This window comes from Ischnura elegans, chromosome 8 (genome assembly GCF_921293095.1).
Source record: "Ischnura elegans chromosome 8, ioIscEleg1.1, whole genome shotgun sequence".
Taxonomy (NCBI): domain Eukaryota; kingdom Metazoa; phylum Arthropoda; class Insecta; order Odonata; family Coenagrionidae; genus Ischnura; species Ischnura elegans.
The window spans coordinates 49,221,495-49,237,291 of record NC_060253.1 but is presented as its reverse complement, the minus strand read 5'-3'; the positions used below and the strand labels follow the sequence as shown (position 1 = coordinate 49,237,291).

The window sequence follows — 15,797 nt, the reverse complement described above, 5'->3', positions numbered from 1 at the left end:
GAACGAGAAATGACCATGGGGAAGAACTGAGAAGTGTAATTGCTTATTGGGTAGAGTACTTGACTACTCATCCAAGATGCCTGTATTCTAATTCCAGATGAAGTAACATCCCCAAAGTACAGTTGGCCAGGGAAAGCAACAGGCCCCTAAACCCAGAGGGTTGCAAATTCACATGCCTGTAGCTAAGTCTGGGATTGGCTCTTACCTCATCTGACCTAATAAACCTTAAGAGTTGACACTGCAATAGTGAAGGAAATAAATACTGCATTTCCCAGCCCATAACACACACTTTTTTCCTCACAAATGTGCCCAAAAATCAGCCAGAATCTTATGGGCTGAGGGTATGACTTCATTCTCTACCAACACAAGCTGCTCAGCCAAGAATATGGTTGTCTTTATTAAAATTATCAATCATAACTCTGATTTAAGCCAGTACTACTATTTCTGTGACTAATTCCTTCAAAAGATAACAAACAATCTGTATAAAGGCTTTTTGTGTTGTATATCTATATTGTCCACCACAGCAGTTTGCAGAACTCTGACTGCTCCATGGTGCCAGCAGAGTTGAAAATGCTGAGTGCCCTAGCAAGTGTGTTTCATAAAATCTAACGAGGAAATCAAAGGGTATCAAAGATGCTGGTTCATCTACTATGTCAGGAAATACAATAAATATAATTTGGAGGTACATGAATAGGAGACCAAATGAGACAAGGGAGATAATGATATACTAAATTATAGCATAGCATAGAAGAGGAATAGGAGATTTAAAAACTAATGCAATGGGGGATTTGGATCACAACCTAGAATGAAATACAAGCAATATCAGGTTCAAAAGGGTTAGAGTTAGGAGATGGAGTGTAACACCTCCAACTCTGACGAGGAAAAATCAGTAACCAATGGAGAATAGTATAGAGAAGAGTAGAAATACGGAGACTCTAGAGGATGGGTAGGAGAGGGGTATGGAAGAAACAGTTAATGGGCCCAAGAAATTTACTGGAAATGTAGAAATGTGCAGAACATTGGGATTAAGAAACTGTGAGATTAAATTATTGGGGCAACTAAAGTAAAGAATGAAGTTGACAAACATGTACATGGTACAGGTGGATGTATGGGGAAATAAACAAGAGATTAAGGAGGAAAACATTTAACAAAGCAAGAGAGTTTAGGTATGATAGTGTTTCAAAAATGTAAAAGTTTTCACAGGGAGAGATAAGGTCTCTGTATGCTAAGGAAAATTACTTATTGTGTGGTAAAAGAGAAAAAATAATGCCTAATAATTTGGCTTAGAATGGGAAGATGTTAAGCATGGAGAGGGTCAGAACCAGAGGAATATCGAAGGGATGTGTATGATAGCGTGAATAGAAAAGAAAGATTTATCATACAGGAAGTAGTGGATGAGGATGATCGCAGACCAGAGACATAAAATTAGAGGGAGCACACCCCTTCTGAGCTCCTACAGAATTTAGGAAAAGCTGAGCTCTACCCTCACATATCTGAACCAACCTCCGGGTTGGAGTGAGTGAGGAGGAGACAGATTTTCCAACTTGTCGGCAGGAAATAAGAGGATAGGTCTTAGATAGATAGTAAAGTTACAACTTCCACTGAGGGTGATGAATGTGAGACGAAGCCTTGACTTGCTTTTTTGTCGGCTGATGCAGTAAGTGGTTCCTCTGGAAATGTTCCTTAGGAATCAAATGGGCCAGCATTTTTTTGCTGCATGCCTCTCGTTGAGGGAAATTAGAGATGCCATCACCTCCAGATCCCTCTTGGTCTGCCAAATCGCAAGTAAAACACATTAGCTTGGGTGTTCTCTCTCCCCTGATTCATCTTTTATTCCTCTTCCTTCCCCGTGCTCTACGGCTCTTCTTTTGTGAGTTGTTTATTTTCTGATAAATAAACTGGCTAAATACATCCATAGCTTTCCTTCTTACCGCCTCCAAATTTTTTCTGGTTCATTCTGACTTTTACTCCATGATTAAAGATAGCCATAGAGATTGAAGAATATTCCATAATTACCCAAATATTGCCAACAGCAAAAGTGGTGCAGAGGATTATATAAAAGTCAATGAATGGAAGTGAATACTTGGGCAATGGATTCAAAGCAGAGGTTTTTGGGGTTACTACTGCGTAGATTCATCTCTGCAGATGACAGTTTCGCTGCCATTGCAGCAGGCTTCTTCAGGTCAAGGAAGTGGAGATCCATGGTATCGCCTATCTCTCATACACCCCGTCGGAGGTAGGTGTCTTCTCATTGGCTGGTTCAGGAAGCCCGTGTAGCTTCTCATTGGTCTGCACCTCCTGGCTCTGTCCTGTCTCTCCAGGTTCACTCTTGAGGATTCTCCTCCATGTGTTAGGAAGCTGGTATCCATCCTCCCTATTGACATTGTTCGGTGTCTTCATTATCTCTATAGCTTCCCTAACGATCTGAGGGAAGTATCTCTAGACTGTTCACCCTCTAAAATTGGATAGGACAGGTATTGAATAATCATCATCATCATCACTGGTCAACAATCCTAGGATTGGTTTGACGCAGCTCTCCACTCAGTTCTCCTATCAGCTAAACTTTTCACACCTACGTATTTCTTCTCTTTCACATTTCTCTTTACTTGTTCCATATATTTTGTTCGGGGTCTTCCTTTTCCATTCTTGCCTTCCACTTGTCCTTCGACGATTGTCTTCATCAGGCCATCATGTCTCAAGATGTGGCCTATAAGGTTGTTCCGTCTTCTTATTAAGGTTTTCATGAGGCTCCTCTTCTCTCCTACCCTTCTTAGGACTTCCTCGTTACTAACTCGGTCGATCCATTTGATTTCCATCATTCTTCTGTAGCACCACATTTCAAAGGCCTCTATCCTTGCTTTCTCCGCTGCGGTCATTGTCCATGCCTCACTTCCGTATAGGAGCATACTCCAGATGTAGGTTCTTATAAATTGTTTCTTTACTTCCATATTTAAGTTTCCCGCTGTAAGCAGGTCTCTCTTTTGGTGGAATGCTCTCTTTGCCTGGGCTATTCTGCTGATAATTTCTTTCTTGCTTCTCCCGTCACTAGTTATCTTGCTTCCCAAATAACAGAATTCATCCACCTCTTTCAGTTTTTGCCTCCCTATTTTAATGTTGGTCTTGACTTCTTCTCTTCTGCTGCATACTAAGATCTTGGTTTTCTTCGTGCTTATTTTCAGTTGATATCTACTCATTACCCTACCCATAATAACCAGAATATTTTTCAAACCCTTCCCTGTTTCTGCTATAACAGCTATGTCATCGGCAAATCTTAGCATGCTAATTTTTTCTCCATGGATATTCACTCCCAATTCCTTTTCTTTGATTTCATTAAAGGCTTTTTCAATGTAAACGTTGAAAATTAAGGGTGACAATGTACAGCCTTGTCGCACTCCTTTCTTAATTCTTGCTTCTTCACAGCTGGGCCCTGATTTTATCACGGCTACTTGGTTTTTGAATAAACTGTGGATGATTCTTCTGTCATTATAAAGAACCCCAATTTCCTTTAGGATTCCAAGCATTGTGCTCCAATCCACGTTGTCAAATGCTTTCTCTAAGTCCACAAACGCAACGAATGTTGGCTTGTTCTTTTCCATTCTCTTCTCTATGAGCAGTCTTAGGGCCAATACTGCTTCCCTTGTGCCTTTGTTTTTTCCGAGTCCAAATGGTCCTCATCCAAGTACTCTTCTGCTTTTCGTTCTATTCTTCTATAGATGATCCTTGTCAGTATCTTTGACGCATGTGTAGTAAGGCTTATGGTCCTAAAGTCTTCGCAGTTCTCCGCTCTTTTCTTCTTAGGAATAGGGATTATAATGTTCCTCTCAAAGTCCTTTGGTATCTCACCTGTCGAATGCATTTCACTAATGATTTTGTATAGCTGGTTCAACGTCTTCTCTCCAGAATTTTTAATTAGTTCTGCAGGAATGTCATCAATGCCAGACGCTTTATTTATCCTGAGGTCTCTTACAGCCGCATCAAATTCCGATCTTAAAATTGGGGCTCCCATGTCATCGGCATCCACTTCCCTCTCGTTTTCGATAGCATTCGTTCTGAGGCGACTTCCTTTGTACAAATCTTCCAGATATTCCTTTCATCTCTTCCCTTTTTCTTTGTTTTCAATCAATAGTTCTCCGTTTTTGTCCTTAAGGGTGTTACATTTCCTTTAAGTGGTTCCTCACTATCCTATGAGCGGCCTCTACTTTTATTGAATAATACAGGTACTTTTTTTCTCTTTTCATTAGATACTTCCCTCGGATAATTAGGGAAGCTTTAGAGATAATGAAGACACCGAACAACGTCAATAGGGAGGAATGATACCAGCTTCCTAACAAATGGAGAAGAGTCCTCCGAGACCCGGAGAGACAGGACAGAACCAGGAGGTGCAAACCAATGAGAAGCCACCCGGGCCTCCTGAACCAGCCAATGAGAAGACACCAGCCTCCAACGAGGTGTATAAGAGACAGGCGATTCAACAGATCTCCACTTCATTGACCTAAAGAAGCCTGCTGCAATGCTGGCGAAACTGTTGTCTGCAGAGATGAATCTACGAGGTAATAACCCCAAAAACCTCCACGTTGAATCCTCACCACACCACAAAAGCCAACACAAGGATTACTTGAGCAATGATTAGTTCATATCCAGTAAGGGTAAGTCGACTTATGATGCGATGGTGCAACAATTCAAAATAAGACATCATACAATAAGACATACACGAGTCATATTACCAATAATACAGTATTTCCGTCATAAAAATCACCAAATAAAAACCTACAGAACATTTGTGACACTGATAAGATGCAGGTAGATTGGGAATAATATCTGTCGTTGATGAACTTCGACTGTCACAACTGTTCTTCTAAAAGGTTCGTGAACGTGCATTGAGATAATCAATAATGGAATCAATTATTGAAAGAAGATAGATCAGATACACGTATTAATTACTTAACAGATCATGATAAAATTATGATGGCATGGCATCAACCAAATTAGTATAATAAATTAGAGCATTATACATTTCAAAAATTTGAAATATAGGTACTCAATAAGCGGATAAATCGATAACTTTTAGGCATGGAATCATCTATTTAAATACATTTCTAAGTAAGAGTGAGAATTTTGATGGCTTGGAATACAGCATTTGTGATTTTGGAGAGAAAATCCATTCCCTCACACATTGTGGCACAACAATAACAATATAAAAGAGCTCAAGCTCTGTCCAGCTATGAAATATGATTTTATACAGCTGGTAAATACAGAAATGTGATTTGAGTATTTTTGTAGCATACAAAACTAAGACAGGACCCCAATAGTATGCTATTTTATGTTATAAAAGAAAGCAAATCAGCAATCGGTGGGCATAGAAACAGTTTTAATAGTAGATTTCACATCCATGTATTCATCACAACCAAAAAAACAATATTGGTTCCAATTTAACTCATAACAACAGTGGTAACAATAGAGAAACTAACATTATCCACGAATACATGGGGGAATTAAATTCTTGAATAACATCAAAAAAACTAGAAAATTTTGTGTTAATAGAGGTTTACATAGCACTTACAGAAATTAGGCATGTAGACTTTACTCCATAAATGTATCTTTTAGCTGAAAAAATAAGTTATGGGCAGCCACTTCACATCAGTCGCCTCTCTCAGAAAAGTCAGCATCATGACGCCTGAAATAAAATAAAATTGTTAACACACTGTGCATTTAAATATATGAACATGTTGGGCCCATCCCACTAAACCCCAGAGCAAGCTTTATAAGAAGCTTATGTTAGTCGAAATGCTGAGCCAGCTCACATTGCATTAACAAAAACTACGTTAAATTTGCTATCCACCACAAAAATATTACATATCAACGATGCTAAAGCAATAATATAGGGATACAACTATATTCCGATGGGCAATAACTAGTAGTATACAGCAAAATATAATAACGCTAATTCCGTAAGGTCAGAGTCACCTCCTAAACCACATCCCGACTACTCACGTTAATCTGGTTATTAAGACGAAAAAGACTCCACACAATGCGATACAGCAAGTCCACTATGAATCCATGTATCCCTATATGCCTTCGTGCACGTACAAAGACAACTTCTTAACAATATTAAATCGTTATTAAAGCGTAATGTTCGGTAGATCCCATCCGTAGTCACATCCCAAACTCCACCATTTTCACCAAGGAAGAAGGTAGGTAATGAATATCCCGTGTAGGGCGCAGCATCGTCGCGGTCAACTTTTGTGCAAGTTTCAACGAAGATCCATAATATTATTGAGCCTGGAACCTGCTGCAACCTATTAATTCACCCCGTTTTCCTGTAAACGCTGCTAATATAAGTTTTTCTTTTTGTCAGATGTTGCGTTCCGACCGTTAACTCTTATTTGGTTGTTAAAGTTTTCCATATCTTCCATTTATTTGGCATGAGTTACAAAATTCCGCTGAAGACCCTCAGGGTGAGTTATTTGTTATCATTGAGTGATTTTAAGGTGCCTGTCACATCTAATAATGTTTTCCTTACCCTACAGGTCTGTGCACGTCACAAGGTTACTCTGCGCAGTCAAAGTGCTGGCAGTGATGTTTTTGGTATATCAAAACATTCTGGAATTACATGTGTGAATGTTTCCACATATTCTCCTAACTTTAGTAGCCCTGGATTTTTTAAGAAGATGACAATGAGCATGAAGTGGTTTGATTACTCGAAAGCGGTATGTAGTATGCTTTAGTCTTCGATGATTTATTAAATTTGTCCCCTTAAGGTAATCGCTACTCTTGCTTTTATTGTAGACCTTGAGGGCTGGTGGCTACAAGCTGTACGAAAATATTGCGGATAGGATCCACGCGGAGAAGTTTTTTGACGGTAATGAGCTTATTTTTATTCTATCTTTGTCACTTTCTCATCCACCTTCATGAATGTTTTATAAATTAACTGTGTAATTTTACACTAGAATAATTGCTGTGGCGAGTGTGATATTCTCGATCATAAATATTTTACATCTGTTCTTGGCCTGTCATCTCCTCAATTACATTTATTGTGCACAGCTTAGCATCTCCTTATAGTTATAATAGGAAGGAAAATGTCCATCATTCATGCTTTACAGGATGCACCTGTTGTCATAGACCTTAATTGTAAACCAAATCGAAAAGTTACCATGCAATGAAGTACAATATAAAGTTTATAAATTTTTATTCATGTCAATAATAGTTGGTTACAACTAGGTTTAAGCCGCAATTTCGTAGCATATAGGTTAATATATCATTAAACCCGGCCTTGAGAGAGAGAGTGACTGCACCATCTTTTGTGTTCCACCTCATTGGTTGTCCTTGGATATCAGCAGTCTCATTTCCTCTGTAAGAAGCATATTCAGGTCAAAGTGTTGTCCGCAAGCCTTGACTGGATGTTCAACAGGGCGCTTGGCAGACTTCTCAAGTTCGGCTTGATGTGATTGGCTCTCACACTAATAGGTATTCGTCCTCTTGCCTGTATTAGTATGGAAACCTGAAATACTCAGGGATTTAGGTCTTCTGGAAAAACTCGAGAATTTGGTGAGTGTCCTGGAAAAAACTGCTTTTGTCGCAAGCAACATCTGGTGAAAACTAGCCCAATGCATATAATTATCACAAAACACTACTTACGAAGCAAAAAAAAAATAGTTCCACTTCCAATTACTATCCATTACTATAATTTTATGTTTGTGTAGCTGATTACTTGATATTCTTCAATTACAGCTCATATTTAAAAACTAATTGGCAGAACTTTTTGTGCCCTTAATCTAAATATATGAGCTGAATTTTTACGGAATATGTGAACAGTTTATTAAACCTCTTCTAAATGGGTATCTTGCACGAGGTGATAACTCAAGTAAAAATTTCTCCCTTGAAACTTGACTGAAACTGGGCTGAAACTACCTTGAAACTCACTGCCTTGCTTCTATGCTGAAACTGCACTGAAATTGAAACGAACCAGTGGAGTTTGGAAGAGGGATGGCAGTGCAGTAGCAGTGCAATTAAGAACTCCAGCTACTCCAATGAAACTCCCTTGGCTGACTAAACTGAAACTCCCTTGGCTAGCTACACTGAAACTCCCTTGGCTACCAGCTAGACTGAAACTCCCTTTGCCAGCTAGACTGAAACTCCATTGGATAGCTAGGCTGAAACTCCCTTCTATGCCAGGCTGAAACTCCCTTGTTTGGCTAAATGCATTTCCCCTACCCAATCCATTAAAATTCTCTTGCCAAATCATATGAAACACAGTAAATTAACAACTTGCGCAACCCAGCCAACAGTGGATGATCACATAACAGATTTCTCCCACAATTTTGCATGCATGATAAAAGATAAAGGGTGGACAGGTGATTGCGATCAACAATAGTTATAACTGCAATGACCACAACATTTTTCAAGACACAATTTATTAGAACATGAAAATACATCAATAAATTAATAACTGTTAAAAGCACAAACAAAAATATTCCAAATGAAAGAAGTCATGGAAGTTAGATGCTCCTGCAATAGAGAAGAAACATGACTGATGAGAGTCACAAACGACTTAACTCAAAATCAAATTAGCAAAATTGCACATAAAAAACTCTCCTTTACTTGGCTTATTAGTTATATGGTGCATTAATGGGAAGCATTCAAATTATAGAAAGCAAAAATTAAATTATCACTGGGGAAGCATGCGCTTTGCATCATAGTTCAGTGAAAAACGAAGCGATGACTTGTTACTTGGGCTATGTGTGAACTCCAAACGAAAACCACGCAAGATTCCAAAACATTCAGCAGTAACTAATAAGTATAAGCAGTAAATATACATTGCACTATAGCGAAACCCACCCGCATTCCTTATTTCTTCGAAAGCCCGCTCGAGCTCACCGAGTCCGGTCCTCCGCAGGGTGACTAATGGACGGCGCGGCATTGATGACCGGTCGGTGTATTATCCTCGTCTGGGGTATCCATGAGGCAGGAAAAGTGGACGGCAGTCGCCAATGCGTTGAAAGAAGAATTCGTTATTGGCTGCATGACCCCTGAAAAAGGAGCTTGAAATACTTAAACGTGCCTGGATTAAAACACGAATTCAATGTCAACGTTCTCATGGCTAAACATGGAAGGAATAAACATGCCATCAGAGAAGTTAAAATGCTTACCTCCAATTATGGCTGCAGTCACCACCACCGACCTCGTTCTCCCCTTCACCTTAATGTCGATTAATTCTTGCCGTTAACAACCGTCGAAGTACCGGGAAAATATTTATGCCATCAATCTTTTCATGCCAAAACCCACGTTCACCACTTGTTTTTCGCTCCTAGCAACTTAAGAGAAATAACGGCAACCGACAGCTTGACGCGCAGGAAAAGATATACGTGTTGCCAAAAGCTAAATTTAAAAAAATACATTGCCGCTGAAAACAGGAGTCGCGTATATGTCTGGTAGATGGGTTCCGTATGTTGGCAAAACTTACGATGGGTAGCGCATGCGCAGCAAGGGGGAAGCAGTTCAAATTCATGAGGGAGAGGGGATACCCAAATGCTGCAGCAGCTCTGTGGCAAGGCAGTAAAGACATGCGGCAATAGAGATGCAGTGGTGTCATAAATTCGGCCTGGCCTGAGCCTATTGTCCAGTTCAGTATCAGTGGGGCACACATGCAGCAAGGGAGAAGCAGTTCAAAAGCAATGGACTTGCAAGGGAGAATGGTATCAGAGTTTCAGTTGAGTGCTCTTTTTCTTGTTGAGGACAAGGCAGTGCAGTGCAGCTACAAGGTTGTTTCAAGGCAGTTTTAACACATTCAGTGGAGTTTCAGCCAAGAATCAGCTCTGTTTCAAGGGAGAAATTTTTACTTGAGAAGCTTTATGTTTAGATGTTACTACCCTCCCATCTTGTTCTCCTCCATTCCACCCAGCATTGTTTTCAGGTATGGCTTGACACCAGGGGCAGATTGAGATCTTTGTTTTGGGTGGCAGTTCATTACTCATCACAGTGCCATTGGTGTAATGAGGGGAGAGGTCCTGGGGGTCCATGAAAATCTTAATCAGATAGAAAGTGACAAGCCAAAGTAAAGAGACTTTCAAGTTTAGCATGTTTTGTGAAACTGAAAAGGTTAGACAATACGTGAATATGTTTACATTAGTTCCACCAATAGACTTAAACATATTCAGTGCAGAGCTCGTCAATTGACGTGCTCTGCTGGTTGGGCCGGGAGCCCTTTCTCCGCCTATGTACGTGACTAATATCCACTTCTGAGTCTTCTGATGGTGTGTATGGCCTTCAGCACGCTTCCCTCTTTCCAACCGTGTGAGCCGTTTGTAAAAAGCAGTATTTGAACAGAAGCAGTTATGGCACGGAAACCTCCCTCTATTTTTCTTTCTTATTTAAACGGCCAATGTTGGCAACTTTAATGAAAATCGGGCCCGAATTGAATGTGTTAACAAATTAATTATGTCAATCATCGTGCTTGAAGAAAGTATTCTTTAAGGATGTTCATCCACTTCCAACTTGGCCTTGAGCTTCTCAACCTTCTTTTTGTGTCTGGACAGTCTTGATTCCTTCCTTTATAACTTTTAGTCTTGCTGCCTTATAGTTTGAATATTTTAAGAAAAAACTGTCTTTATAACTAAGGTTACAATATTTTATTGCCGTCCACCATTGTTTCTCAGGTTGGATGTGCAAGTATTGTGACTATAATAGTGGGTCTTTAATATTTTCCAGTTCTTGGTCTTCCAGACACCATGTTTTCATGGTTTCTAGTCATAGAACTTCACGTATGGATGGTGATGGCGAGGCTTATGGCAGAAAAAGATGGACGCTTTGTTAGAAATGTTATCGTTGAAGCAATGTGGGACGACGTGCGTCAGCGAATGAAAAAGCTTGAGGTAAGAATGAAGTTCTATGATTTTAGCAGACAACATTTCCATTTTAAAAAATTCTTTTAAAGCATGCAAATGTAACTTTCAACCATTTATCGGATAGGGAAAATACAGCTAGTGTCACTCTTCTTTGGTTGCTCTGTTACATACCTCATAAACTTGTGTAAGAGACGCACCTTATTACCAGAAATTGCAGCCAAAAATGGGGGTGCAAGTCTTACACGAATAGGTATCTTATCTTCTCCCCCTCTCCCGGGTCACAAGTCCAAGGGGAAATGAGTGGCCTTAATTTTCAGCATAAGTCAGTCATCTGAAACCCTAGGTCAAAAACAAGCGGCAGGCAGGGGAGTTTCTCTCTTAATGTTAGTGGCATATTTTTACAATGCTCCTGTTTGCGTTTCTACTCGTAAGCATTACAATATCGCGGTATCTCTGAGGTGAACTAATAAAGATCGCACAGGGATTTCCGCTCTGGAGGGTGAACTAAATTTACTTCTATGAGTGGGCATCCCATGGCATTTATACTGCAAATAGTAATCACATATCAAACTTCGAGAAAGGCATAGTTTTTATGGGCAATACCTGGTTAATAGTGAACATCTATCTTGACAAGTAATTTTCTTTACGTTAAGGGCCTGATTTTTCAAAAATCAATTCAGATGCTATTATGAGGATTATTGCAATTGAAAATGTTTTTGGTGTAAAAACCTGCAGTTTAAAAAATTCAAACATGTGTGTACATTGTTGGACTAAATGGCAGATACAAGAAATCGGAAATGCTTTCTTTCAAAGTCTGTGTGGTGTCAGAAAGGAAAAAAAACCTTAGACGCATGGGCTGATGGAGGGCCTAGGGTGTTTATGTGAAATCTATGCCGTAGTTAATATCTCACAGCACTGAGATTCCCCCGGTTGTTGTTCAATCTCTAGGGAAGATTCACGCTATGTGCCTGTCGTGTTTTGCCTTAAAATTTTCCTCGGCTGAAATTCTATTGCAATAGTCCTTACTATAGAGCTTATAAACAAAATTGTTTGTGAGTAGGACAAGCATCGCAGTGCAATGGCGTATGCGAAGAGAGGATCAGAACTCTCTCTACTCCCTCTTATGTGACGTTGCATTTAAAAAAGCATTGATTTAAAGTTTCGGATTTAGATTCAATTTTTTCAACAAATATGTATTTGAACTATAAGGTTAAGGGTATTATCCGTGGATATTAGGATCCAATGTATCCGATCCAACCATCCCTAGCAAGCATCATAAGGTTAAGACAACAAGAGAATACCTGCTTATCTCCAAGCACCATGAATATTGTGTAAATTTAGGTGAAAAATGTTGCGTAAATATTTAGTACTGAAAGTGGAATATTTGATAACTGTCAAAGGTTATTGGGCATATCCCTACAATATCGCGCGATAGGATAAAAGAAATGCCACTTACATTTTTCTTCTTTATCTCCGATCAAAAATAGGGGTTTGTCTCTTATTGCGTTTATATGGCATATCTTTAACAGATTTGTGGGCTAGATGACACAATTAAGTTAAACCATGCAGGAAGTCATCATGTATTGGTCCTGTCTCACTCTTTGTTGATTTAGTTGAGCCCTTGAACTATACTTATCGATTTGAGACTCAATACAAGTGTATAATTTCAGCTTGGTGAATATATTTAAAATATCAGTGTAATATTCAAAGACTTTGTTGTTGTAGTGGTTGGTGAAGTGGCTAGTGGCCAGTTGGTTGTAAATTTAAAAGCTCTGCATCAAACTCACAGCTCAAGTTAAAGCCACTGAGTTGTCGGTTTGCTGATGGTGGGTCCACCTTGAGATATAAAGGTTAGCTCCGATATGAGTGAGTTTTCACAGCGACACGTATTTCACTGCTGGCATGGTAACATATTCATTAACAGTTGAAGGTAATGGGAAACCATCACATCATTATTCTGAGGAGTAGCAGCTACTCCAATATTTAAATATCAGATATGATGGAATTCTCTCAGATAAAATATTCCTGAGGTAATTAGTACCCCATTCAGGCGGGGACTACTGGAAAGGGTACATCAGTCAATTGTAATAAAATTTAAAGAAAATTAATTCCCCAAGGCCGTACTCTTTGATGGGCAGATTTCTAATGGGAGGTAATTGTAAACGGGAGGTAATGGCAAGATGAGACACTAACTGAAAATACAAACGTGAAACTCACACACGCACCTCGCGGATTTGCTCAAGGGAACAAATGACCGCGTGGGACACACGCACTCACGCACTCAGGTTTGTGGAGCCCTCGCTCACGACAGTGACCCACTCACACAAAAGAAAAGGACAAAATAAAATAAATAAAAAACACGCTCTCAGTCACGCACCTCGCGGATTTGCTCAAGGGAACAAATGACCGCGATGGACACACGCACTCACGCACTCAGGTTTGTGGAGCCCTCGCTCACGACAGTGACCCACTCACACAAAAGAAAAGGACAAAATAAAATAAATAAAAAACACGCTCTCAGTCACGCACCTCGCGGATTTGCTCAAGGGAACAAATGACCGCGATGGACACACGCACTCACGCACTCAGGTTTGTGGAGCCCTCGCTCACGACAGTGACCCACTCACACAAAAGAAAAAGACAAAATAAAAACACGCTCTCAGTCACGCACCTCGCGGATTTGCTCAAGGGAACAAATGACCGCGTGGGACACACGCACTCAGGTTTGTGGAGCCCTCGCTCACGACAGTGACCCACTCACACAAACGAAAAGGACAAATGATAAAATAAATAAAAAATAAAACACGCTCTCTCTCACGCACCTCGCGGGTTTGCTCCAAGAAACAAATGGCCGCGTAGGACACACGCACTCACTCACTCAGGTTTGTGAAGCTCTCGCTTACGACAGTGACCGTCACACACACGGGAGTTGGGAAGGTAGAAGGGTAAAAGTGCCCAAGAAGTATCTCCTGACACCAGGTGTTTCTCCTGCCAAGCAGGCCTCCTCAAAGGAGAATGTTCAAAATATTGCAATATTGAGCGTAGTTGATGGAGAGGTTGATGTAATTGGTCGAACGTCAGGGGTTGGGGGAGGTAAGGAGCCAATACTGAGGTGGGTCAAGAATTGCGGAGGTGGGGGAAGGAGTGGGGGTAAGGAAGTCGTTGGGATATGGAAAGGGGGGGGGGAATGGAAAATTACGGAGCGGTTGGAAGAAAGCTGTTATTAGATGTTTTGTGTTTTGAAATCAGGGAAAAAAGGCAAGATGTTGTTGGACCTTGGTCACTGTTCATAGTTATGCCTTTGTGTTTTTGTACGTGGATAGATTCATAATAGTCTAATAAATGGTCTGGGGCGTGTTTTACAAGGCAATATTGCAATATTTTGAACATTCTCCTTTGAGGAGGCCTGCTTGGCAGGAGAAACACCTGGTGTCAGGAGATACTTCTTGGGCACTTTTACCCTTCTACCTTCCCAACTCCCGTGTGTGTGACGGTCACTGTCGTAAGCGAGAGCTTCACAAACCTGAGTGAGTGAGTGCGTGTGTCCTACGCGGCCATTTGTTTCTTGGAGCAAACCCGCGAGGTGCGTGAGAGAGAGCGTGTTTTATTTTTTATTTATTTTATCATTTGTCCTTTTCGTTTGTGTGAGTGGGTCACTGTCGTGAGCGAGGGCTCCACAAACCTGAGTGCGTGTGTCCCACGCGGTCATTTGTTCCCTTGAGCAAATCCGCGAGGTGCGTGACTGAGAGCGTGTTTTTATTTTGTCTTTTTCTTTTGTGTGAGTGGGTCACTGTCGTGAGCGAGGGCTCCACAAACCTGAGTGCGTGAGTGCGTGTGTCCATCGCGGTCATTTGTTCCCTTGAGCAAATCCGCGAGGTGCGTGACTGAGAGCGTGTTTTTTATTTATTTTATTTTGTCCTTTTCTTTTGTGTGAGTGGGTCACTGTCGTGAGCGAGGGCTCCACAAACCTGAGTGCGTGAGTGCGTGTGTCCATCGCGGTCATTTGTTCCCTTGAGCAAATCCGCGAGGTGCGTGACTGAGAGCGTGTTTTTTATTTATTTTATTTTGTCCTTTTCTTTTGTGTGAGTGGGTCACTGTCGTGAGCGAGGGCTCCACAAACCTGAGTGAGTGAGTGCGTGTGTCCCACGCGGTCATTTGTTCCCTTGAGCAAATCCGCGAGGTGCGTGTGTGAGTTTCACGTTTGTATTTTCAGTTAGTGTCTTATCTTGCCATTACCTCCCGTTTACAATTACCTCCCATTAGAAATCTGCCCATCAAAGAGTACGGCCTTGGGGAATTAATTTTCTTTAAACTGTTTAACGGCCGTAGTTCGTTCAATCCCTTATATGTAATAAAATTAATTTGAAAGGAACGTGGAACGTGAAATTGCTTATGACCTGCAGTAGGCTGGAAAACCCTTAGGGGGAAATTCAAAAATTGAACCTTGACATGCTAGGAATCAGTGAAATGAAGTGTCCTGAAGAGGGAGACTTTTGGAGTGGAAGTTATAGGATTATACACACAGAATTGTTAATGATAATGTAGGAGTTCGGGTAATGCTCAGAAAGAGTGCCATGATTTGTGCGAAAAGCTTCCTGCTGTACAATGAAAGTACAGGCACAATCCCGATTATCCGGGCTAATGATGGGGAGAGGCGGCACGAAGAATTGGAAAACACAGATAACCAAAAATTTCACTTAAATGCTTGTAATGTTCATAGTTTACGTAAAACAAAAAATATATTATTATTTATGCAGTTATTCTGTTATTTTAGAGTGCTTCCCGGGCTCGTTGAGAGCTTTCTTTGCCAGTTCGCCAACTTTTTAGCGGCGATAACATGGTTGTAATCGTATTATTATTACATGGTTGTTATCGTATTATATTAATGCTCCATGTAATGCCTGGTTTCGAAAACCACACATCTGTGGCTGTGTGATCATGGATACAGAAGAGTGG

General features: G+C 40.6%; 2 protein-coding genes across 2 annotated transcripts in view; one reads left to right on the top strand and one right to left on the bottom strand.

Annotated features, from left to right (window-relative positions):
* LOC124164345 overlaps nucleotides 1–6,188 on the bottom strand; it is a 45,552-nt gene extending 39,364 nt beyond the window's left edge. The window contains exons 1-2 of the mRNA XM_046541629.1: nucleotides 5,992–6,188; nucleotides 5,561–5,674 (exon numbers count right to left, since the gene is read on the bottom strand). The gene's annotated coding sequence lies outside the window, so the exon portion shown is untranslated. The remainder of the gene's footprint in view (nucleotides 1–5,560; nucleotides 5,675–5,991) is intronic.
* Nucleotides 6,189–6,250: 62 nt separating this feature from the next.
* Nucleotides 6,251–15,797, top strand: part of LOC124164347 (ubiquinol-cytochrome-c reductase complex assembly factor 1) — a 12,438-nt gene continuing 2,891 nt past the window's right edge. The window contains exons 1-4 of the mRNA XM_046541632.1: nucleotides 6,251–6,455; nucleotides 6,528–6,707; nucleotides 6,787–6,859; nucleotides 10,705–10,868. Coding sequence (XP_046397588.1) covers nucleotides 6,423–6,455; nucleotides 6,528–6,707; nucleotides 6,787–6,859; nucleotides 10,705–10,868 — 450 coding nt within the window. The 5' untranslated portion in view covers nucleotides 6,251–6,422. The remainder of the gene's footprint in view (nucleotides 6,456–6,527; nucleotides 6,708–6,786; nucleotides 6,860–10,704; nucleotides 10,869–15,797) is intronic.